This window comes from Atheta coriaria, unplaced genomic scaffold (genome assembly GCF_025399875.1).
Source record: "Atheta coriaria isolate IRGN ID8LTWV9N9 unplaced genomic scaffold, Caltech_Dcor_3.1 hic_scaffold_5_pilon, whole genome shotgun sequence".
Lineage (NCBI taxonomy): Eukaryota > Metazoa > Arthropoda > Insecta > Coleoptera > Staphylinidae > Dalotia > Dalotia coriaria.
Window position 1 is genome coordinate 482489 of NW_027045447.1, and position 21974 is coordinate 504462.

A 21974-nucleotide genomic window follows, 5' to 3' on the forward strand; every position below is an offset into this window, starting at 1 on the left:
TCTTGTTTACTTCAAATATTCATTAAAAACAGTGTGTCATGTAACAAAGTTTTTGTACTACTATCAGTATACAACCCACAATCAATTAAAATGAGTGTAGATTGCACAATAAACGGAATTCCCGTGAAATTCCCCTTCGAACCCTACGAGTTACAAAAAGACTACATGTCCAAAGTGATAGAATGTCTACAATTCGAACGCAACGGCGTCCTGGAGTCGCCCACCGGCACTGGTAAAACACTCTCACTATTATGCTCATCCCTTGCATGGCTGGAAGTAAAAAAAGCGCAAATGCAGGCGGAATTTCAAGCGAAAGGCTTCTCAAAGTGCCTTGAGAACACTGAATCTCTTGTTAACAACCTAAATTCACTTGGTGGGACGAATTCAAACTCAAATCGCAGCGCATTTATACAATACCCACAAATTATCTACTCATCCAGAACGCATTCTCAACTATCACAAGCGATGAACGAACTGAAACGCACTTCTTACAAGTACATGAAAGCAAGTGTCCTAGGCTCAAGGGAACAAATGTGTATTCATCCGGAAATCAAAGATATCGAAAACAACGCGACGAAGATACAAATGTGTCGTGCAAAAGTCCAATCCCGGTCATGTTTCTATCACAATCGCGTTGAGCGCGAGCGTGACAATCCAGTCTTTCAGGAAAATGGCGTCATTGACATCGAGGATCTCCTAAAACTAGGCAACAGTCAGAAGTTCTGTCCGTATTACATGTCAAAAGAGTTGAAACAAAACGCTGATATTGTATTCATGCCTTATAATTACCTCTTGGATCCTCGGGCGAGGAAAGCCTTGGGAGTTGAATTGGCGAATTCAGTTATTATTTTAGATGAAGCGCACAACGTGGAGCGAATCTGCGAGGATTCTGCGTCGTTACAAATCAAAAGCACAGATGTCACTCTGTGTATCGATGAGGTGACTAGTGTGATGAAAGTCATCAGTGATGAGAACAACGAGATGTCGTTCAGGGAAACGCCGCCCGACTTCAGCGCCGAGGAATTAATGATGTTGAAAGGCATGTTTTTAAGTTTTGAGAAAGCTTTAGACGCTGTTGAGATTAAGAATCATGAAGAAGGATCAACATTCGATGGCGCGTATATTTTTAATCTGTTTGAATCGGCTGGAATCACCGATAAAAACCAAACTATTGTCAGTAGTTTGATTGAGAGAATTTGCACGTTTATTGCGACAGCTTCAGAAGGACCTTTTCAACGTAACGGACATGGTTTACAGCTGTTTGAGGATTTGTTACGTATTGCATATGCAAGCACAGAGGGTACATTCAAAGAAAAACTTCAAAAATGTTACAAAGTTCATATACAAGTAGAAAATCAAGAGAAAAAGAAATTTGTGAAGAGTAATTGGCTGTCAAAGGCAACAGCTGTCAAATCCGAATGCAGAGTGTTGAGTTATTGGTGTTTTAGTCCTGGTTTTGGGTAGGTTTTTTCATATAACCTAAATTTAGTAATATTTTTGAGGTTATGTTGCTTTAGGATGAATATGCTCATGGGTCAAGGCATAAAATGTGTTATTTTAACGAGTGGAACATTAGCACCACTAAATCCACTCATAACTGAGCTTGAACTGAATGTTCAAGTGCGTTTGGAGAATCCGCACATCGTGAAAAGTGATCAGGTTTGTGTGAAGATTCTATCACGAGGTCCAGATGGCACCACTTTGAATAGCAGCTATAAAACAAGGTAATACTTATCATAACCTTAAAATTATAGGTTAAATCAACATATTTTATGATTTTTTATGTAGAAATGATCCAGCATATATAAAATCCCTCGGAATGACGATTTTTAACCTTACAAGAATGATCCCCGGAGGTTTACTGATATTTTTCCCTTCGTATCCTATATTAGCAATGTGTCAAGAGAAATGGATGGAGAATGGCATGTGGGCGAACATTCACGGTCATAAAAACATATTTGTTGAACCACGTGAGAAGAAAGCGTTTACAGAATGCATGAATTCATATTATGAGACTGTGAATGACCCGGCGAATAGTGGCGCCATCTTTATGGGTGTATGCAGAGGTAAAGTATCCGAAGGGTTAGATTTTGTTGATGCTAATGGTCGCGCTGTGATAATCACTGGATTGCCTTATCCACCAATGAAAGATCCTAGAGTTATATTAAAAAAGCGATATTTGGATATTTGCAGATCAAAAAATAAAGAAGTAAGTTTTTGACAGTCAAAAAAAAACATGGCTGACATAAAAATTTCATGGTTATGTTTCAGTATTCAAGTGGTGATGATTGGTATAGTCTAGAAGCAACAAAAGCCGTCAATCAAGCTATAGGACGTGTAATCCGCCATAGAAAAGACTACGGTGCAATAATCCTGCTTGATTCACGCTTTAACAATCCACGAATCATCAATCAAATGTCATTCTGGTTGCGTGGACATGTTAAAAACGTGAACAACTACAGAGAGATTGTTTGTGAGTTGCGAGAGTTTTTCAAAAACGCATCTGCGGCGTTCCCTGTAATCGAACGTCGAAAACCAGACGAAAAGAATGGTTTGACATGTTTTTCACGCTCAGAAGAGGGCGCTACATCGAGTAGTAGTCATAATCAAGTGATAATTCGTAAACGTAGTGGGGACAGGGCTGGACCAGAGTTCAAACGCCAGAAATTCTTGTTAAAACCCAACATTAACCTCGAAAATGAACAGAAAAAGGTGAAAGAGATGCCGGAGAAGCCTAGCGTCGACGATATCAAGGAATATCTAGTGATGGTAATTATCGTGACTATTTTCTATGTAATTTATATGATTTTTACATGTTTATAATAATATAACACTTGCATAGGTTCAAAATAAGTTCTCATCGAAGGATTACTCTGAGTTTATTGCAATGGTGAAAGATTACACAGCGAGTCAGGATCTGCGCCAGGTTTTATTAACTTTGACAGGTTTCTTCGCCAGCAAACCGAATCTCTGCTACTTGATGACGGGTCTGAGTAATTTTATTAATCCTGCGCATAGGGAACAGTTTGATGCGTTTCTAGCGAATTACCCGGTGTGATCTGTATATTTATCATGTTTTCTTTGAATAATAACGTGTTGTGTTTCGTATGCGTCATTTTGAGGTTATTGTAGGTTATCCACGCATGTCTTCCATTCGGCTTCGATGCTGCGGATCCCATTCCTGTATTTATTGTAATGCGCGATTGGGTAGGCTTTTTGTTTGCCGAATGCGCGTAGTGATGCAGGTTTGAATTTATCTCTGGCTTCTTCCATTCCTTGTTTAGCTTCTAATAATCTACGACGATAGCGCAGGCGCGAACAGCGTTGTGTGCGACAAGTTTCAATTGAGTCTTGAATTTCATCAATATTGGCAGTAAATTGTTTGTAAACATCTTGTAAAGCAGGAAATTCTTTTAAATTTGTTACATGATCGTGATTTAACTCCGCTGTGAAGATTCGGTTGCTTTCCGCAACAACTTCGTCGACTTCTGAGTATTTTTGACAGGATGCATCATTGTCAGCCATTTTTGCTTTTAAACGATCACCGCGTTCTTGCACGTCTTCCATCCAGTTGTTGATGCCTTTTATTAGTTTGTTTTGTAATGCTACGAGTTCTTTATCGTGGTTGGCTGCTTCGTCTGCGGCAATGGCGGCCAATTCCTCGAAGGTTTGCGCAGACGCAATGTCTGGATAACGCGATGGTGGTTTATTGGTGGTTGGGGCTTGCTGACTGTTAGTAATGGAGATTATCACGGAGAATACTACGAGTAGTTTACACATGTTGAACTTGTTGTTGTTGAACATCTTGGAAGAACAATATCGGTATTGGTTTGTGCTGTGCTTTTTTATACTCGTTGTAGATGTGCAAAAGTAATTAAAATTTGTTTTTCTTTTCAGTTTACTAATGTAAATCATAATTGTGTTGTTCCTGAAGTGATTGGCGTTTATTTGTTTGTTTTGTTCACTTTTGACGTTTTATTATTTGGTAATTTACGATTTATGTTGAGTATTGTGCAATATTACTGTACAAATAGGTTACAGAAGTGAGTTAAACCCCTTGATTGATGAGAAAAGAACCTAGAAAATCTGTTGGGTGAGTTAGGCACGACTGAACGTGTGTATTGGGTTGCCTACTTGCGAAAAGTTACGTCGGAACAAGTTGGTTCCGTTCGTGTTTCGGCGCATGCGCTCAGTCAACTATAGCTGTACTATAACCTCTTCTTTAGTTTTGATTTAAGTTTAATTCGTTTTATATTATTAATATTAGCATTTATTCATACATTTGTAACATTTTAAAGTCATGAAATTATTCTAATCTAAAATGCTAAAGTGAAAATAATACTTAATCGTTATCAAAGTATAAAAAAGACATAAAAATGTAGTATACAATTAACCTGCGCTTAGAACCTGCATCAATTTGTACTTGATTTAAAAGCATCTGTCACTTAAGTTTTAAATTTCAGTAAATTTGTCAATGTTTGAATTTATGAGATATAAATTACAAAAAGCAATTACCAAACCCTAAATTTGAATAAAATCGATGTTTAATTAACAAAAAAGAAACTTAAAAATCACTAATTCTTAATTAAATGACTGTTTCTCTTGATGGTGAAGTAGTTCTGAATTCGGGCGATTCTTGATGCGGGCGCTGTTGTTGAAATTGTTGCTGTGGAATTTCATTCTGCGGTGTTTCGGAAGGCGAAGGCGTATGGAAGTCATATTCACTCTCGCGTTGGAAAGTTGATCCATTAAAAGGTTGCTTATGTGATACTTCCGAATGCAAATCTGAATCTCTCCTAAAACAAACATAACCAACAAAAAATAAGAAAATGTAACATTTTAGGTTAAAAAAACTTACAATCCTTGTTGATCCAAACGCAAATCATCTTTGTTTGATGTAGTCGACCTCAAACTCTCATCTTCGTAGTAACCTGTCGGCATGGATGACTTTAATGCAGCTTCACGCGCCTTTGCCATTTTCGCCGGGCTAGAAACACATTTCAAGGTTAGTTGTGTATGTTGGGTTGCCTATATTAACAAGAATTCACTTACTATCCAACATCATCAACTAAATCTTCTTGTTGTTTCTTATTCTGGAAGAATCTGTACGCAACATACGCCAGGATCACAATCAGCGTGACTGTGATGGATAAAATAATCGCCCAGGTGTAACCAGCTGTCCTTGAAGCGTATTCCTGTTGTCCTGTTGGATGAAAGGAAAAAATAGGTTACAACCATTCCACACATTAAGAATCAAATAAAATTAATATAAAAAAATAAGAATTAGGCAACCAAATAAACATTATTGATATTCCTAGCATGTGGAATGGTAAAAATGACTAATATCAACTTTTTAACATTATTTATTTCAATGGCAGACTTTTATATAGCATAACAATAAAATATAACTTAAATTTTATATTATCTCCAAGTGCTAACAACTAAGTGATAAGAATTGATATTAATAATCTACTCATTCCACATGCTTGTCATAATAATTGCTATTAAACATCGGTTACAATCGACGCTTGACTTTGGAACGTATCGCGTGTATCACGTGGTTGATTCCCGCGATTGACATGCGCGAACGGCTCAGCATACGTATTAGCCGCATACGATGGAACCGGCGGTTGTGGAGCGGGTCTATGCATTGGCGCAGTATAAATCGGCCCATTTGTGACCGAATCCCTTGTATCATACACGCGTCCATCAGCGTCGCGTCTCATTTCCGGACTGCTCTGACTCATCGCGTCGTATTCACTATCCAAATCCATTGGCTTCTCCTCAAATTCCACCTCGGGCAAACCCGCTAAGGGTTCATGCGTGTGATAACTCTTATCATAAAACATGGGCTTCTTGATGCTGTCACTATTGGATGAGCTCCTCTCACTGAATGTGGGTGACTTAACCGGGTAAGTCATGTCATCATCAGAATCCCCGTTGCCGATTTTATTCAGACTCAATTTGGAAGCGGCCCGAGATGGCGGGTTTAGGAATGAACGGTCTTTTTTAATGTAAACGCGGCGGTAAATGCGGAAACCTGCGTACGCGAGCACTACTATCACGCTGATGACTACAAACAGGATTATCCCAAAGGTAGCACCCGCTGTACGCGATGAATATTCCTGTCCACCTGATGAGACACCGCAAAATTTATATCAACACACATAACCTTGAAATTTTTGTTCCTAAATCAACGAATAAATAAAAGAAGACTTACGTAAACACTCTGTATATCCATACTCGGGAAGGTTCCATTGACCATTGGACATGCACTCCCTACGCTGGTCACCTCTGAGGATGAAGTTCTCGTTGCACTCGAAGGTCACCTTGGTCCCGGGGACGAACAAAAAGTTGGACTTCCGGCCGAATCGAGGAGTTTCCAGCACTCCACAGGAAATGGTAGGGCGGCTGTTGACTTCCTTGATGTTTTTGATGGACGCGTGATAGTTGAGCGTGAAATGGGCCAGGTCCCGATTTAGGGTCATCGCGTAATCGTACCCGCATTGATAGTTGTTGTAGCATAAATCTCTGGCTTTGTCAAGGTCCCTGGTCCGGTTCGGTGGGATAAGTTGTTCTATGTCCATGATGAACTGTGGTTCAAAGGTCCTGTTGTTGTAATAGCTGGAGGTGCGGCCATTGTCTCGTGAAAACAGGGCGCGACCCACTTTTGGTTCATCTTTATCAGCCAGCATCCATTTTGATCCGAAATCACGATAGATTGACCCGAAGTCGTTGATGTTGGTGACTAGAGGTGACTTTGTACCATCGGGAAGGGTCAGGTCATCTAATTTATCAAAGGACCAGTTACCCAACAACCCACTTGTTTGATTCTGTGAAAAAATGAATTTTTGAGGTTAAATTGATTATTTTGAGGTTATAAATATACTTACAATGAATGTCCATGGTAAATACACTCTGGTAGAAAGGTATCCCTGGTTCTCAACGACTTCTATACCAGCCCCTGAGTCAAACATGATGATAACCTCGGATTGATTCAGAATATAAGTTGGGGTGTAGACTAGAACACCTGGGAAGTGTTGGAACTTCAAAGATGGCCGATCGAAGTAAATTCGTTTCTCATCAGCTAGGACATCCAATCGGTACCTCCAAGTAGCTTCCTTGGGTCTTGCCCTAACCTCAATCGTAGTTGAGGAGTTACCCCTGGCTACAATAGCTGTCAATTGGGTTGCTCTGACTTCTCCGTAAGCATTCATAGGCAACTTCTCGAACCGTCCCTGGACATCCAAGCGGATATCTTTATTCTCCGTCCTGACAAGGGTAAACTCTCCAAGCCCATTGAAGGTGTACTCATAATCATCAAAAGTAACAATATGTGGATCCCCGTATACACCCGCAACCGCAGGTGGTTGATAAGCAACACAATCTTGTGTGGGTCGACGTTCAAAACGAAGGGTTTCACAACCAACTGATTGCTCACCACTTTCCCCTCGGATTGTGTTATCCTGCCAGATACAACAGAGGTACTTCGGGACGTAGTCGTGGAACCACTGCGAAAGGGTTGGGACTTTGTTAGCTTCATTCCAAGGAAGGTATCCTAGGTTATGGGACCTAAATGGGCTGGATCCCCACATTTGGTCATAGGACATCATGAGTAGCTGATTCTTATCGTAACAACATTGTTGTTCAGAGCCTTCCAGAGTGGGTGACCCACTCCTCACACAATGTATAGCTCCCTTGTTGTACATACAAGTTGGGTTCACGTCTTTATCGCAGGTAAAGTCAGGGAGGTACCTTCCTTTGTCATTCAGGGCGTGTTCCAAGCTACAAGGACATTGATGTAGTTCATGGGCAAAGTTCTTCAGGAACCTGTCGTTCTTCAACCAGGTATTACACAACACCGTGGGCCATTCAGTACCATGCTCCCTCTCCCACTGCGGAGCGAAATACCAACCCAAGGGGATAGGTCTTGACCAAATCACAGGGGTAATCTTCACATCGCTGGAACTTCCTGTTAAAGTATCCACAGGGATGGAATCTGTGAGGTTAATCTGAATGAACCCAAATTTGATATCGCTGAATTGAGGGTTGTCGTTGTTCCGGTAGTTTCCTGGGACAATGGTGTATTCCCCGTTGTTCTGGGACTCACCCAGGCTTGAAATGTAGACGAATTCGGGTCTTACTGTTCGTTCACGGTAACCCCACAATGAGAACTTCACCTGGGCCGCTTCATTCGTTGTCAAATTCTGTTTAACCCAAGTCAGCTTGATACCCTCTGGGTATTTCTCGTTTACCTGGTTACCATCAAAGAAAATCTTCTCTGCCGCCGAGGCGGGGGTCTCAACGAAGTATTTCCCCTTCCATTTGAACTTTCCGTTACCAATGGCAACCTCCAGATTGATGTAACCCTCTACGAAGAGTCTAGGTTGGATACAGATGGCCCGATTACGATTGACATAGGTACCCACAACTTCATCAGCAACCACATCGAATTTACACCGGATCTTATCAGTTGGTTCAAAGCAGGGTCCTGTGATGTTTACAACGGTCCCACCTAACATATTTCCACTCTCGGGAGCAATGATCAGAGGTAGATTAGCATCGTCAATGTCCTTGTTGCAGGTCCCAAGTAAAATATTCTCATCAATACGGAAGATATGTCTTCCCGGGAACCCATTCGCGTACCCACGACTGGTCAAGTCACGAATAACCGAAGATTGACTGTAGGGTTTGTATTGGTATGACCTGGTACCATTCCCGCCGTTGAAACCAACATATGCAGGGGTACCACCTTCACCGGTAGTGGTATCACCTCTAGCTTCGGTATGAGTTGTCCATTGGAGGTCCTTGTAGTTGAAGATAGCATAAGTAAAGACCTCATCAGTTGCCAGTACAAGTTGGAAGGTGTTGGTGGTGTAGAGGGCGTTACTAATACCACCAGCAAAGGTGACATTCTTCCAGGTGGTAATAATCGCATGTTTAGGGACGAAGGAATCAGCCCCAATCACTCCTTTCCTGATATCCCACTTGAGACGTTCATAGGTCATCACACCTAATTCATCAGTCCTGCTTGGGAGATCACGCTCCAACCGGAAGTAGACACCTGGTGCGCGTTGATCCCTATCCTCAGCTCGTATGGCACCCACACGACATCTGGAATGCCAGATACCAATGAACGCAGGGTCATTCTTCTTGGGCCAGTCCTTATTGGGGAATACCAATGGGTATGACTCATAATTCTCCGGCGGGTCACTGAATTCCAGGTACCCGTTGAGTGACACCCTGGTGTAATTATACCGGAAACCAAAAAATGGCAACTGGAAGTTAAGGTTCTTATGGACAGTTGGTGAGGACGAATGGATATTATGCTGGAAATCCCCATGGTTCTCAGAATCCCCACCCATGTCATAATACCAGTACATGGGATAACTCCGAATTCGTTTCAATTCAGATTCGGACAACGCAAAGGGAATACCTCCGGTCCCTTGCCCGATGTTCTTATTGGGTGCGACGCGTGCGTACTCATCGCTGAACTTGGTACCTGTGTGATAGAAACATATATAGATACGTAACATGGCGGCCATTTTGTGCGAAATATCGTGTATTGAACATGATTGATTGCAAAACCAAGTAATGATGTTTGTTCAGGTTTTGAGTGATGATAACGCGTTATCGCCGCGTGACGCATTCGAAAGTGACATGGCGGCCACTCCTTAAAAATGGAACAAAGGCGTATCAGCGCGAAATATGGCGAAATTCGTGTGATTCACGCTGGAAAAAGGGTTTTTACCGTCTGTATCCCCGTTGGGATATGTCAAGCGACCGAGTTGGGATGGAATCTTACGCTGCAGCGATGGCTTACTGGGCTTGGCGGGCGTTTCCTCAACCGGTTTCGGTTTTGGATTTGGTTTTGGTTTCTCCTCCTTTTTTTCTTCCACCTCAGCGGATTCATCTTTTTCTACATCAGCCTCATGCTTTTCTTCACTCTTATCCATTACCTCCCCTTCACCATCACCTTCATGACCATCACCACTTTCTAAAACATCCAAGCACCGCCATTTTGAATTCCCAATTTTAGTCAAATTAAGCTCCCAACTACTCCCGGGTTAGTAAAACTTAGTAAAATATAAGAATTTCAATGATTACCTTCGTTTGAACCCCCTGGTTGTGGTAAATGTGTGTCACTGCTCATCCCCGGATTGAACACATCGACGCCATCATCTTCTTCACTTCCGGTAGAATGTTGCGATTGCACAGTTTGTATAAAACACGTTGTAGCGACCAGCAGCAACAGGAATACGCTTAGTTTCGCCATGATTGTCTTGCGAGAAGAAGAACCATGCGGTTCTCTGCGTCGCGTACCACTCTTATCACTTATTCACTTGTTTGCAACTGATTGCGACACTGCGGGGACAACACACCGACGCCTTCGCAATTCACGATGAAACTGTGCTGGAACGATGTTTTTTAGATCACTTGCTTCATCTAATAACTGTGCGTCTTGTTATCTCATCTTATCACCTGAATATTTTCGTGATAAGCAGAGCAAATAGACCTGTGATTCATGTTTGTGAGGAAAAAATTGATTCATGTGTTATTTACGCAGGTGGAAATAAAATTTCGGAGATGAGAAATATTCTGGAATGAGTTTTTAATCCTTTTAGGCAAGTTTTGATGAATATTTGACAGTTTTAAGCTTTGAAAGCAGGAAAAATGTTTTTGGGGAATAAATTCATTTTTTTTTATGTATTTAACAAGTGAAAAATTGTGTAATTTGATGCACTTTACTTAAAATAAAGTGTTGTAATGTAGTACATTCCAAGTGTGACAAATAATATTGACTTTCGATGTGATATACGTTGAGTAAATAAAATTCAGGAAAGATTAGATAAGTTTAATGCAAATATAACAGCATATAAAATTCAAATCCACCTGGATTCATGACCTAATTGTGTGATGATTACAATTCATGAGAACGTTGCTTCCAAGATCGTTTTGTAATAAAATAAAATAGAAAAAATTCAAGAATTTGAATATTTCAACGCAATTTTCTAAGTTTTTAAATTTTTTTAGGTTATATAAAGAAAAGAAAACAAAAAATGAACTAAAACAAGAAAATACAGGTGTAGTATACCAAATTAAAGATAATTTTTAATATCAATATATTCTGCAATACATAATTAGTGATAAAAATGTTTAAAACTAAAATATTGTTTAAATTTCAAACGGTTTGATGAATACCTCAATGCGCATGCGTGGTATAGTAACTAAATGACAAGAAAAGTCCCCACTATACACGTTTGGGGTTTTTCTTACTAAAATGTTAGTGTGCCTACACGTCAAAAGCTAAATTCACAAAAATGGCGGAGCCAGAATTAAACGTCGACAGTCTAATACAGCGATTATTAGAAGGTAATTTAAGCAAATAATTCGCAATCTCTTTTAGCCTAAGTGCGTGCGTATCGCGTTCATCACCAACGTGCAGTTCGATCACAAAATTGCGGCGTCAGTGACAAGCCTCCGGTCGGGCCATTGCGTCTGTCGGCCCCAATCGCAGCAGCGTCGGCGTCTCAACATTTCGAATGCGGACTAAAACCGTCGACGAATTATATTTATAGTCACACTTTAACACACACACGGTTCCAACTCTTTTTGTAAGTTCTTTCGTTCTCTGTGGGAGCCTTTCAGCTGCGCATCTCTGATGTGAACAGTTTTCATCTAATTTTCATGAGTTTGTTACATTATTTTGTAGTTTCTTTAATTTCTCACATAAGAAACACTTGCAAACATTCATCAATTGGTGTAAGACACGATTTATGTACGAAATTCGCAAGATAACAAGAAAACGTTGCATTTTTCGTTCGAAATTTTGCGCTTTTTCAATGGATTATTCACCGCAATAATCAAATTTTATGTGGAAAAATGTGTTCTTCTTGTTATCTGATAGATAATCTGAGGAAATCTGTTCGTTGTTATACTCTGGAAAGAATTCTCTTGTTGTTTTTGTGCTGCTTTACGTGTGTGCCAAAAATGCCATTAAAGTATACAAAGTACAGCAGCAAGATGCGCCGCAAGAGTTGCAAAAGAAGAAAACCAAATTCAAAGACATTTTCTCCTCCGAATGTAAGAGAACCGATACACTATTAACACGTAGTAGTCTTTTATTCGATTATGTTATTACATTTATCTTCGATTCACCGCCTACCGCCGCAGTCTTTACTCTTTCTCCATCGCTTTTGCCTGCCGCTTTGCCAAAACTCTTTTCCAATATTCTATGCGCTATGTTGAAATGTTACAATTAGTCTTGTTGCTCCTTTATACATCGTGATTATAATTTTTGAAACATTCGACTCGCGTTTTGTTGATTTTGTTTTACATTTTTATTATGTTCAAAGTGAAGCCGAGTGGATTTTAATGAGCTGACGCTATGAATGTTTGTTTATAGTAAGAGGATGTCGGCCGGGCAAGTCCGTGCAGATGAGCGAGTCGGAAGTGCGCGGCCTGTGTCTCAAGTCGAGAGAGATCTTTCTGCAGCAGCCCATTTTGTTAGAGCTTGAAGCACCGTTGAAAATATGTGGTGAGTAGGAATTTTATACTGTAAACATGCATATTCTATCATCACACATGTAAAAATATATTTAGATTGTGTTTATATTAATTTTTAGAAGATTTTCGAGCGTTTTATGTGTTTATTTGCTTGGAAAACAAGATGGCGGCTTGAATCTGCGCAAAAATTGAGTTTTTTGTTGTGTTTTAATGCAAAACGCATTGTTATCATGTGTTTAGTCATCGTAAACGCAGAAAATTGATAATGTGTGGTATTTTTGACGTACGTCTGTCATATTAGCACGCGTTATTGATTCGTGTAATTAACATTTACATAGCGCATTACGACGTAATGCGAGCTTGCGGTAACAAACAAACAGCTTGTTTTCCTAATTTGATTAAAGTGAAATGAGTGCACTGGAAAAATCTTGTTAGGAATGTGCACGCAGAAAGGCTTCCATCAATAAAGCAATGAATTATTGAAATAAGCATAAAACAAGCTCTGATTTTAATATTTTTCTTTAAAAAATGATTTTTCATGAAATTAACCTCAAAAAATGATAAAATATTGATTTTTTTGTTGATTTTTGATGATTTTTTGAAGGTGATATCCACGGACAGTACACAGACCTTTTGCGACTGTTTGAATATGGCGGTTTTCCCCCGGAGGCAAACTATCTCTTCCTCGGCGATTATGTCGACCGCGGCAAGCAGTCGCTGGAGACAATATGCCTGCTGCTCGCGTACAAGATCAAATACCCGGAGAATTTCTTCCTGCTGCGCGGTAATCACGAATGCGCGTCGATTAACCGCATCTATGGTTTCTACGACGAATGCAAGCGGCGTTTTAATATCAAGCTGTGGAAGACGTTCACGGATTGCTTCAACTGCCTGCCGATCGCCGCCATTATCGACGAGAAGATTTTCTGCTGCCACGGCGGGCTGAGTCCTGACTTGCAGGGCATGGAGCAGATTCGTCGTATTATGCGGCCTACAGATGTACCTGACACAGGTAATTATAATATTTTTAGTGTTTTTTGTTTTAAAAAAAATATTTTTTTGTATGGTTTTAGGTTTATTATGCGATTTATTATGGTCGGATCCAGATAAGGATGTGCAGGGTTGGGGCGAGAACGATCGTGGTGTATCGTTCACGTTCGGTGCGGATGTGGTGAGCAAATTCCTCAGCCGACACGATCTCGACCTGATTTGCAGGGCGCATCAAGTCGTTGAGGATGGTTATGAGTTTTTCGCCAAGCGACAGTTGGTAACACTGTTTTCAGCGCCAAACTACTGCGGCGAGTTTGACAACGCCGGTGGGATGATGAGCGTTGATGAAACACTCATGTGTTCATTCCAGGTAAATTAATTTCTATAAAAATTAAGTTAGGTTATGTTTAACTAGTTGGTGAGGTTAACTCTAATTTGTGTGTTTGTGTAGATTTTGAAGCCGTCTGAGAAGAAAGCGAAATATCAATATCAAGGTACTAATTCAGGAAGGCCAGTGACGCCGCAGCGCTCACAGGCGCCCGCGGGGAAGAAGAAATAAACGCATCGCGTATGCCACACGCCAATCTAATTTATATCTTTAAACAATACTTTAATAATCAATCAATCAATCGTCTGAACCACACAATCCGAAACGAACAGCAACCAAGAACAAAAAAAAACAGAATCCAGGTAATTCGTAGTTAACAGATTACTAAAACGGCCGCCCACCTTATCACTGTACTCGTTTGAATGTTCAACGTTTATTAATAATATCTCTACGGATAGAGAGAGGGCGTGGCAGTTCGGTTCAGTCTTGTCGTAGTCTACTTCCGATTACTTAGGTCACCATTTTTAATTTCTTTCTTACTTTCAAATGGATTCATAGCTTACATACATTTTTGACTGATTACGAATTAAATTTTATTTTATTTTTGTTACTCGTTTTTAAGCCGAGGATGAGTGAAGATGGGACAAAGCAAAGCTAGCAACACCAAACTAAAGAGAGGTTAACTATAAATAAACATTTTGTTTGTGTGTGTATGTACTGTAAGCAGCAGCAAAATGTAAGAATTCTATTTGTAACATTGAGTGTGTTTTCGTCAGTCGCACGACATTTGAATTGAAACGATTTGAGGCCTTTGCGAGTGTTGCGCGTTGCGGGATGCCTAAGCGATGGGAAGCTATAAATTAATTAGCCAAAGATTTCCTATGTGGTCCATCTAATGTTTAACGGATTGTAAAATTACTACATTCATGCTTATGATAACTGCAATTTCTACGGAACGGTTGACCAAATTTGAAACGTTTTAAACCATATGCAACGTTTTAAACCATATGCAATATGCAATAATTAGGGTGATTGCATTCGTCTCATTACGCGCCGAGCGTATTTTATTTATTTCGATAACTATGTTAAGCATATTGTGTTACATTAGGTTGTAAGTACTATTAGTATCACTACGATGATCACTATCGTTTGTCTTTTATTACAAGTATTGTTAACTCAGCTGATCTTATGAGATGTGAGAGACACGTTTTGTTTTTGTAAGTGTTGATTTGCTTGGAGAACAAGATGGCCGGCTCAAAATGCGCGCAGGATGGGCGAAATTTGAAAATTTAACGATTGTTGTTTGTTCCTATATGATTTAACATTAGGTTTTTGTGCGTTTTTTAATACAAAGTCGACGTTGTTCAGTGTTGGAAAGTCTGCAATCTTTCAATTCGCCGCAATGACAAATCTTACACTAACAGATTTTGCGTTCATACTGAATTATTATTATTAATACGTACTTACAATATTTAAAAAGTATATTTCAAAATATATAAATCTATTTATTATTATAACATTACTTGGAACATAATTTTAATCTTTGAAAGTGTAATTTAGTTTGCGTGTAAGAAAATTGCCTAGTTTTGTATCTGTCTAACTAGTTTTAAATTTTTGTGTTGGCAACACTGTTTACCAACCGACGCTAAAAACTGCAGCGTGCTAATGGCGTCATTGTTGAAAAATACGTTAACGAAAGAGCAGTTCAACTTCGTGCGGGTAGCTGAAATCCAGTTAATTATTCGTAAGTGATTCTTTATTACTATCGTGATGGAAATTCACATAAAGAAACACAAGTTTCATACAAATCTTAACCTAAACTCATGGCTATACTACGGATTACATGTCTTTAAACTGGCCGCTGCCATTCAACAGTAGAATATTCGGGTTTTCTTTCTCGAATTCGGTCGGTTCACGCTCGCGATCCTCTTTGCCCCATTCTCCGAGCGAGGACATCACGTCGGGTTCTTTTTTCTTTTCCTCCTCTTCTTTCTGCGTGTAAAATATTCACCACCACGTAAAAGACGAGATGAGCGCCAGCGCCATATTGAAAAAAGAAACAAATTCATACTTTTTAGACAATTTTCTCTCGTTTATTTTATATTTAACAAAGACGGTAAAAAAATCAATGAACAACAAGTGTGTCTATAGTTAACACTTGGTGAAAAAATGGGAAACTAGTCTACAAAGTGTCGATATGAAAAATTAATTGTTCACCTGCGTGTCCATTTTGGCAAACTTAGCGAACATGTTGCCGTAGATTTTCTTCTCCTTCTGTAACTGCTCTTGTAGCGTTTTCTTGCAGAGCGCAAGTTGCGCTTGAGCCGCTTTATTATTTGGTTCAATCTTTAAACAAGCTGCAAAGTCTTCAGCAGCCAATTCAGCTTCCCTAAGTAACAGATATGCTTGTCCACGCCGAAAGTACGCTTTTTCATTGGTATTATCTTGGTTGATGGCTTCAGTTGCAGCATTTTTCGCTTCAAAAGCGTTGTTCTGCTTGAGATACACCAACGCAAGGTTTAAATTCGCGCTGAGCACGAGCGGATTCCTCTCTGCAGCTAATTCCCCTTCAAAAGCTAAGAAAAATCATTAAAAATCAACATTTTATGGTATTTTATGGCACTTAAAAGTATAATTACTTTTATCAAACTCTAAACATGACAAAATCTTCTTGTACATCTTGACGGCGAGTTCCAATTTGCCCGCTTTGAAGTAATTCGTGCCTTTTTCCTTGTATAATAAACTCTGATCGATTTTTTCCTGACTATCCATTGACCAGCTCTCTTTAGCCTGCAAACAATAATCAATTATACTTTAATTACACTGTATCATGATAAATAGTCATCAATACCTTCTCAAATGACTTTAATGTAACAGTAAATTCAACAGTGGCATCGCCAGGAATGCCATGTTTCTCACAGCCTGTTTTACCATAGGCATGCTTTGCCTTGATGATCAGTCTCGAAGTTTCGTTCTTTTTAAAACTCTCCAGCGATTTTTCGACTCCTTCGATGATATCCACATCGGCACCTTCGCCGATATTGAAAGTAGCATCGCGTTCATCAAACACACGATCGTTGTGCTTTCCAATTAGGTGGATATCAACCAAAGCACCTTCATTTGGTGTTGTGTAGCCTTCCCCAGGAGTGATTATCACTCTTTCGATGGAACCATCTTTGCCAGGGCTGAGATCTTCCCCAATCCAACTGATAACTTCCACATCAAACTTTAGTGTAGCTCCTGGGGGAATTGTAGGTGGACTTCCTGACTCTCCATAGGCATATTCAGCTGCACAAGTGAGCATGGCCCTTTCCCCTTTCTTCATGGTAGCTACACCAATGTCCCATGCTTTTATAACACTCCCTGTATGAAAAAACAATAAGAAATTATTAAAAATTAGGATTTTTTGGTCGAAAAATTAAGTTTTTTACCTTTGCCAAGATCAAATTCAAATGGTTGGCCTCTATCTCTGCTTGAATCAAACTGAGTGCCATCCAGTAGGGTTCCTGTGTAGTGTACCTTAACTTTGCATCCATTTGGAGGTGTTTCACTGCCTTGTCCTTCATTGAGGATCTCTTTTAATACACCTTTGTCTTGTTTGGGAGAGATATCAATTTCAGGCATGTTGAATTATTCTGCAAACAAAGAAACTTCTAGAAATTTAATGGAAAACACGTGCGAATTGAAAGATGACTAGTAACTTTCAATAAAATTATGTTTAACATGAATAATTCAGTTCAAAAAAAGTATATAGGTTGAATATTAATCACTCACGTTTTGTTTGAAGTTGAAGAATGAAAATGTGTTTCTCGCGTACTTAACCGGCAAAAGCTCACAACTTACAAGTCAGAAAGTGAAGTAAAAATGCGGTGTAGTTGTGCTTTTGAGCGGTGAAGTCGGGCGAAGTCGCTCACTGCGATTGGAGCGTTGTATGAGGGGGGAAAATGGTTGGGTGTTGCTATGATACGCTGGAAATACAGCGCGCAATTTGAATATCTTCCAGAATATTCCATACACATTGTTCTAGTCAGTGCAGAGGTTTAATATTTTTATTACAACATAAAATATCTTACAAAATAAGCGATGAATTAATCTACGGCTTTAATGGTAACAAATCTAGATATAAAGAACACCAAAACAATGGTGGTCAATACAAAACAAATAACAGTCATGTAAAATGTCTCCTCTGTGAAAACATCAGTGAATGCTGGTATCTGATTGTAGATTGTTTCAATCAGCTTCAACTGGTAGTTCTTGTTATTCGTCGTTTTCATCCCCATGACTTTTATCGCTTCTTCAACTTCTTCTTCTCCAATTTCGCAGTCTGTGAAGACGTGCTTACTTCTTCCTGCTTCACTTGGCTACTAATATGCTTGTTGAAAGCCTGGAATATCTCCAGCACGTTTAAATTATTTGCTTTGAATGTCACCAGGCTGTAACACACAGAAAACACAATTGTATTTATTTATTTTTAAGTTTTCTATGGTGTGTTACCTTGAGTCGGTTAAATGTATCTTAATCTCTGGCTCGGAACGGTCGCAGACCACATTCGGCTTGATCACGCAGTTCAGATTGGTGTTGATGATACGAGGCGCGTTGATAAAGTAGAGAAAGTCTCTGGAAATGTGCGAGAAAGATTTGTTTAGGTTGTGTGTCGGGTGGATTGATCACGATCGATATTTCAGGAGAGGCAGGAGAGGACTGGGCGTGCGCCCGTTTTATTCATGTATTTATAGACATTACTTGCCGCCGCCAGCAGGCGTTACTAGCTGGTATCATTAAGAAATGAATAAAACAATAATCTTTTAGAGAAAAACATAAAAAATCATTGAAAATTATGTTTTTTGTTGAAATTTTTAGTAAAAAGCTCAAATTTTGCTAGTAAATATCTTTAAATATCAATAAAACTACCAAAAATTAAATTTTTATAAAATATTTCATCAAAATACTAAGAAAAAACATAAATTTAAACATTTTTAGACTTAATTTCACTTAGTAAATGATAAATATATGATAATTTTAAAGTTTTAATAAATTTTTAAACTTTTGAGGTTAAACTTACCTTGCAGTCACGGCATTTGCATGAAACGGATCAAAAGAAACCTGAATCTTCTTCACAGGCTTCAAGTTAATCGACTTCATTTGTTTGGCAATCGCAGAAATAATTCCTGCTGATCTTTTGTACGTTCCACTATAATAAATCGACATTTTGCTGCACTGCAACACAACTAAACAGCTGATGATGAAATTCTAGGTTCTAAAACAAGCCAGTACCGTACTTTGCACATATCGATCAAATATTTTCACATTTTTATTCATAAAATTATCATCTTGTTACTCATACCGAATATTTTTGATATCGCGCTGTATTCGTAATACGTAATAATTAAAAAGAAAGAAAAATATCGCTTGGATAGCACAGATAATAATTAATTAGATCATAATTATTAGCAATTGTTGAATGATTACATTCACGAAATCAAAATAGGCATGTGCACATACAGAGTATTCGCATCGCGTATCGACTCGAGAGTACCATCTTGTTCATACTGAAGCGATTGTACTGCGTTGTCATCTTCCTCCTTGAGGAGCGTCATTGATTCATTGGTGTCTTCCGATTCTTGCGGGAGGACATGCTCGACGCTTTCGACTTTCATCTCGGTGATTCTGCTCACTCTGCGGGACTTCGAATGTGTTCTCAGGTGGCGTTTCATGTCAGAACGCACGCGGAATCTTTTACCGCATAAATCACACGCGTGTGGCTTCTCTCCTAATTAAAAAAAAAAATTAATTTGGGTGATGATAAAATGAAAAAAATTAATTACCTGTATGAATTCTTCTGTGATTCTGTAAATAAGACGAAGCCCGGAAGCTTTTTCCACAAAATTCACACCGGTAATTCTTCTCGCCGGTGTGAATCCGACGATGAACAATCAGGGAATATTTCCTCGCAAATTCCTTCCCGCAATACTCACATTGATATTGTTTCTCATCAGAGTGAATCGAAATACAGTGGTATTTCAAATCGCCCCATTGTCTGAAATGGCGTCCACAAAACTCGCATCTATAGGGTTTCTCACCCGAATGCAATCGTAAATGCACTTTCAGTGCACTCGCCGCGAAGAAACTCTTCCCGCATTGATCACACTGATAAGGGCGATGTTCAGTGTGACTCCTGAGATGATAAACCAATGAATTCCGGTGTAGAAACTTGCGGTCGCAGAGCGTGCACTCCAGCTCAGTTTTCGCAGTGTTCTTCCTTCTTGTTTTCTTCACTCCCTTATCTTTAATTACTTTATTAGGCACCACGTCTTCTTCTTCCTCCTCCTCTTCAGCATACGCGGAACAATTGAGCATGTGATCAATCAACGTGCTGCGATCCATGAACTGTTGATTACAGTTCGGACACACGTGTTCCTTGGCCTCCAGTTCTTTCAAATCTTCTTCGGTTGCTTGGAGTTCATCGTCGCGATGATACCACGCTTTGGTATCACCTTCAATTTCGGTGACTTCCCCGTGTGCGTTGACGTTGATCCCTGCCATCAAATCTTCAGTCTCGCTGAATTCGTTCATTTCTTTGTTTCCGTGCATCTCACGCATGTGCGCTTCGTAAAACTTCTGCCTTCTGAATGTCCGATTGCACTGCAGGCATGTCAGTTGCAGAATCGATGAGAAAAACGTCTCTTTCTGGTCTTCATTAGCACCTTCAATCTTGATGATTGTTCCTTCATGATTGTGCAGTATATCATCATCCTAAAACATCAATTAATAAAAATTTGTTCACAAAAAAACAAAAATAAATTTTACTTTTAAAATAGTGATGTGATCTGAAATAGCATCTGCAGATTCAGACTGATCTTCAATTTCTTCAACCTCCCCTGCTTTGTCACCTTGCACAGGCTCATAGTGCTTCTTCAGATGCTCAAAGAAAGCCAACTGATCACTGAAACTAGTCGAGCATAACTGACAAGCGAAAGAATTCACAGGAGCAATGTTTGCTTGACAAACAGCTTGATGATCATTAATCTCTTCTAGAGCAAAGTATTGATTACAGTAGGAACATTTCTGTAGCTTTGTAACAATAGTCTTCTCATTCTTCTTGAGTTTTCTTGGAATTCTCTTCTTGTGTGGGAGGCTTTTCTTTGCTGGCCTTGCTTCAACCTCCTGGACATGATCCTCTGCTTTAATCAGCTGCAATTGTTGGGTGTTTTCATCAAACTTGGCGAAATCCTGCTTGTACAGTTCATCTGCATCAACAATTTGAAGAAAACCTGTTTGTTTATCCTGCAGGAGAACTTGTTGTTCACCCAGTTGGACTTTTGATCCATCAAGTGTAGTTAGCAATGATGGTAGTGATGTATTCACAATAACACTACCATCAGACTGTGTCTGTTGCTGTTTTTGCTGCTGGCTGAATTGTACAGCCACCAAAGCAGCAGCTAGATTTCTATCCTCTTCTGTAATGTCATGTGTAAGCAAATCTTCAGAACTGTAGTTAACAGGGATGAAATCACCACCCAAGTCAACAACCAAACCATTTGGAGTTTGTAAGATTTCTGTGCCTAATAATTGTGCATTATCAACGGTCATACGTTGAATCATGTAGCTGTTACCGGACTCATCGGTCACATTCTCGAGTAACTCTTCTTCGGATCCTTCCATTTTGTATGTGATTCGCTGGTGGGATTTGAATCTAGCGCCTTTTGACAGTCACCGGATGCGAGCTGATTACCAATCGACAACGTTTCAAGGTCCTTACGTATTACATTCTAAACAACGCCAATCCGTACGCTTGCAGCCCTCTGACCACCCTGGACGCGATGTTGATCACTTGGTAATTATGCGGGAGTGATAATTGATGCGGTGGATTTGTTGTAAATAGCCGCACAACAACAAATTGAGTTGTTATTTTGCTGCACAAACACTAGAACTGACAACAATGCTGTGTGCAGCGGAAACAGTGCGGCGCCATTAACGAGCACTGTTGCCAATGGAAGGGATGAATCTTTTGACAGAGCTATTTCTCACCAAAAATAAAACTAAACGGTTTTTAAAACTTATTTATGGTTACACACTTATAATAATTATTAATTTTTACTCTACCAGATGAAATTTATTCTTTCTTGAGATTATTTTCATGTAATTATAT

General features: G+C 39.5%; 7 protein-coding genes across 9 annotated transcripts; 2 read left to right on the forward strand and 5 right to left on the reverse strand.

The window, feature by feature from the left end:
• The first annotated feature begins 90 nt into the window (after positions 1-90).
• Rtel1 (Regulator of telomere elongation helicase 1) lies at positions 91-3108 on the forward strand. Its single transcript, XM_065302278.1, has 5 exons — positions 91-1460; positions 1518-1724; positions 1789-2209; positions 2272-2769; positions 2843-3108. The coding sequence occupies exons 1-5, from the start codon at positions 91-93 to the stop codon at positions 3056-3058; spliced, it is 2712 nt and encodes a 903-aa protein (XP_065158350.1). The 3' UTR covers positions 3059-3108.
• Positions 3109-4238: 1130 nt separating this feature from the next.
• On the reverse strand, positions 4239-10420 carry mesh (sushi domain containing 2 mesh). Of its 2 annotated transcripts, XM_065302277.1 has the most exons (7): positions 10108-10420; positions 9752-9997; positions 6894-9502; positions 6221-6833; positions 5053-5203; positions 4859-4987; positions 4239-4796 (listed from the first exon to the last, which is right to left on the reverse strand). In XM_065302277.1, the coding sequence occupies exons 1-7, from the start codon at positions 10274-10276 to the stop codon at positions 4586-4588; spliced, it is 4128 nt and encodes a 1375-aa protein (XP_065158349.1). In that variant the 5' UTR covers positions 10277-10420; the 3' UTR covers positions 4239-4585. The 2 variants fall into 2 exon arrangements, with proteins under 2 accessions (XP_065158349.1, XP_065158348.1); XM_065302276.1 differs by lacking the exons at positions 4239-4796; positions 4859-4987; positions 5053-5203 and adding an exon at positions 5348-6133.
• A 799-nt stretch (positions 10421-11219) lies between these two features.
• On the forward strand, positions 11220-14582 carry LOC135792843 (serine/threonine-protein phosphatase PP1-beta catalytic subunit). 2 transcript variants are annotated; one of them, XM_065303602.1, is made up of 6 exons: positions 11307-11373; positions 12004-12084; positions 12407-12538; positions 13112-13519; positions 13581-13867; positions 13949-14582. In XM_065303602.1, the coding sequence occupies exons 1-6, from the start codon at positions 11322-11324 to the stop codon at positions 14054-14056; spliced, it is 1068 nt and encodes a 355-aa protein (XP_065159674.1). In that variant the 5' UTR covers positions 11307-11321; the 3' UTR covers positions 14057-14582. The 2 variants fall into 2 exon arrangements, with proteins under 2 accessions (XP_065159673.1, XP_065159674.1); XM_065303601.1 differs by lacking the exon at positions 12004-12084 and having other exon boundaries at positions 11220-11373.
• A 981-nt stretch (positions 14583-15563) lies between these two features.
• Positions 15564-17760, reverse strand: LOC135792842 (FK506-binding protein 59-like). Its single transcript, XM_065303599.1, has 6 exons — positions 17600-17760; positions 17257-17460; positions 16677-17188; positions 16465-16615; positions 16043-16401; positions 15564-15817 (listed from the first exon to the last, which is right to left on the reverse strand). Exons 2-6 carry the CDS (start codon positions 17447-17449, stop codon positions 15665-15667), a joined length of 1368 nt encoding a protein of 455 aa, XP_065159671.1. The 5' UTR covers positions 17450-17460; positions 17600-17760; the 3' UTR covers positions 15564-15664.
• Positions 17761-17860: 100 nt separating this feature from the next.
• LOC135792845 (uncharacterized) lies at positions 17861-18105 on the reverse strand. The gene has a single exon (XM_065303604.1). It carries the CDS (start codon positions 18103-18105, stop codon positions 17914-17916), a length of 192 nt encoding a protein of 63 aa, XP_065159676.1. The 3' UTR covers positions 17861-17913.
• On the reverse strand, positions 17910-19095 carry mRpL53 (mitochondrial ribosomal protein L53). The gene is made up of 3 exons (XM_065303603.1): positions 18888-19095; positions 18320-18442; positions 17910-18258 (listed from the first exon to the last, which is right to left on the reverse strand). The coding sequence occupies exons 1-3, from the start codon at positions 19031-19033 to the stop codon at positions 18111-18113; spliced, it is 417 nt and encodes a 138-aa protein (XP_065159675.1). The 5' UTR covers positions 19034-19095; the 3' UTR covers positions 17910-18110.
• A 19-nt stretch (positions 19096-19114) lies between these two features.
• LOC135792841 (zinc finger protein 431-like) lies at positions 19115-21803 on the reverse strand. The gene is made up of 3 exons (XM_065303598.1): positions 20633-21803; positions 19651-20578; positions 19115-19595 (listed from the first exon to the last, which is right to left on the reverse strand). The coding sequence occupies exons 1-3, from the start codon at positions 21485-21487 to the stop codon at positions 19297-19299; spliced, it is 2082 nt and encodes a 693-aa protein (XP_065159670.1). The 5' UTR covers positions 21488-21803; the 3' UTR covers positions 19115-19296.
• Positions 21804-21974: the final 171 nt, after the last annotated feature.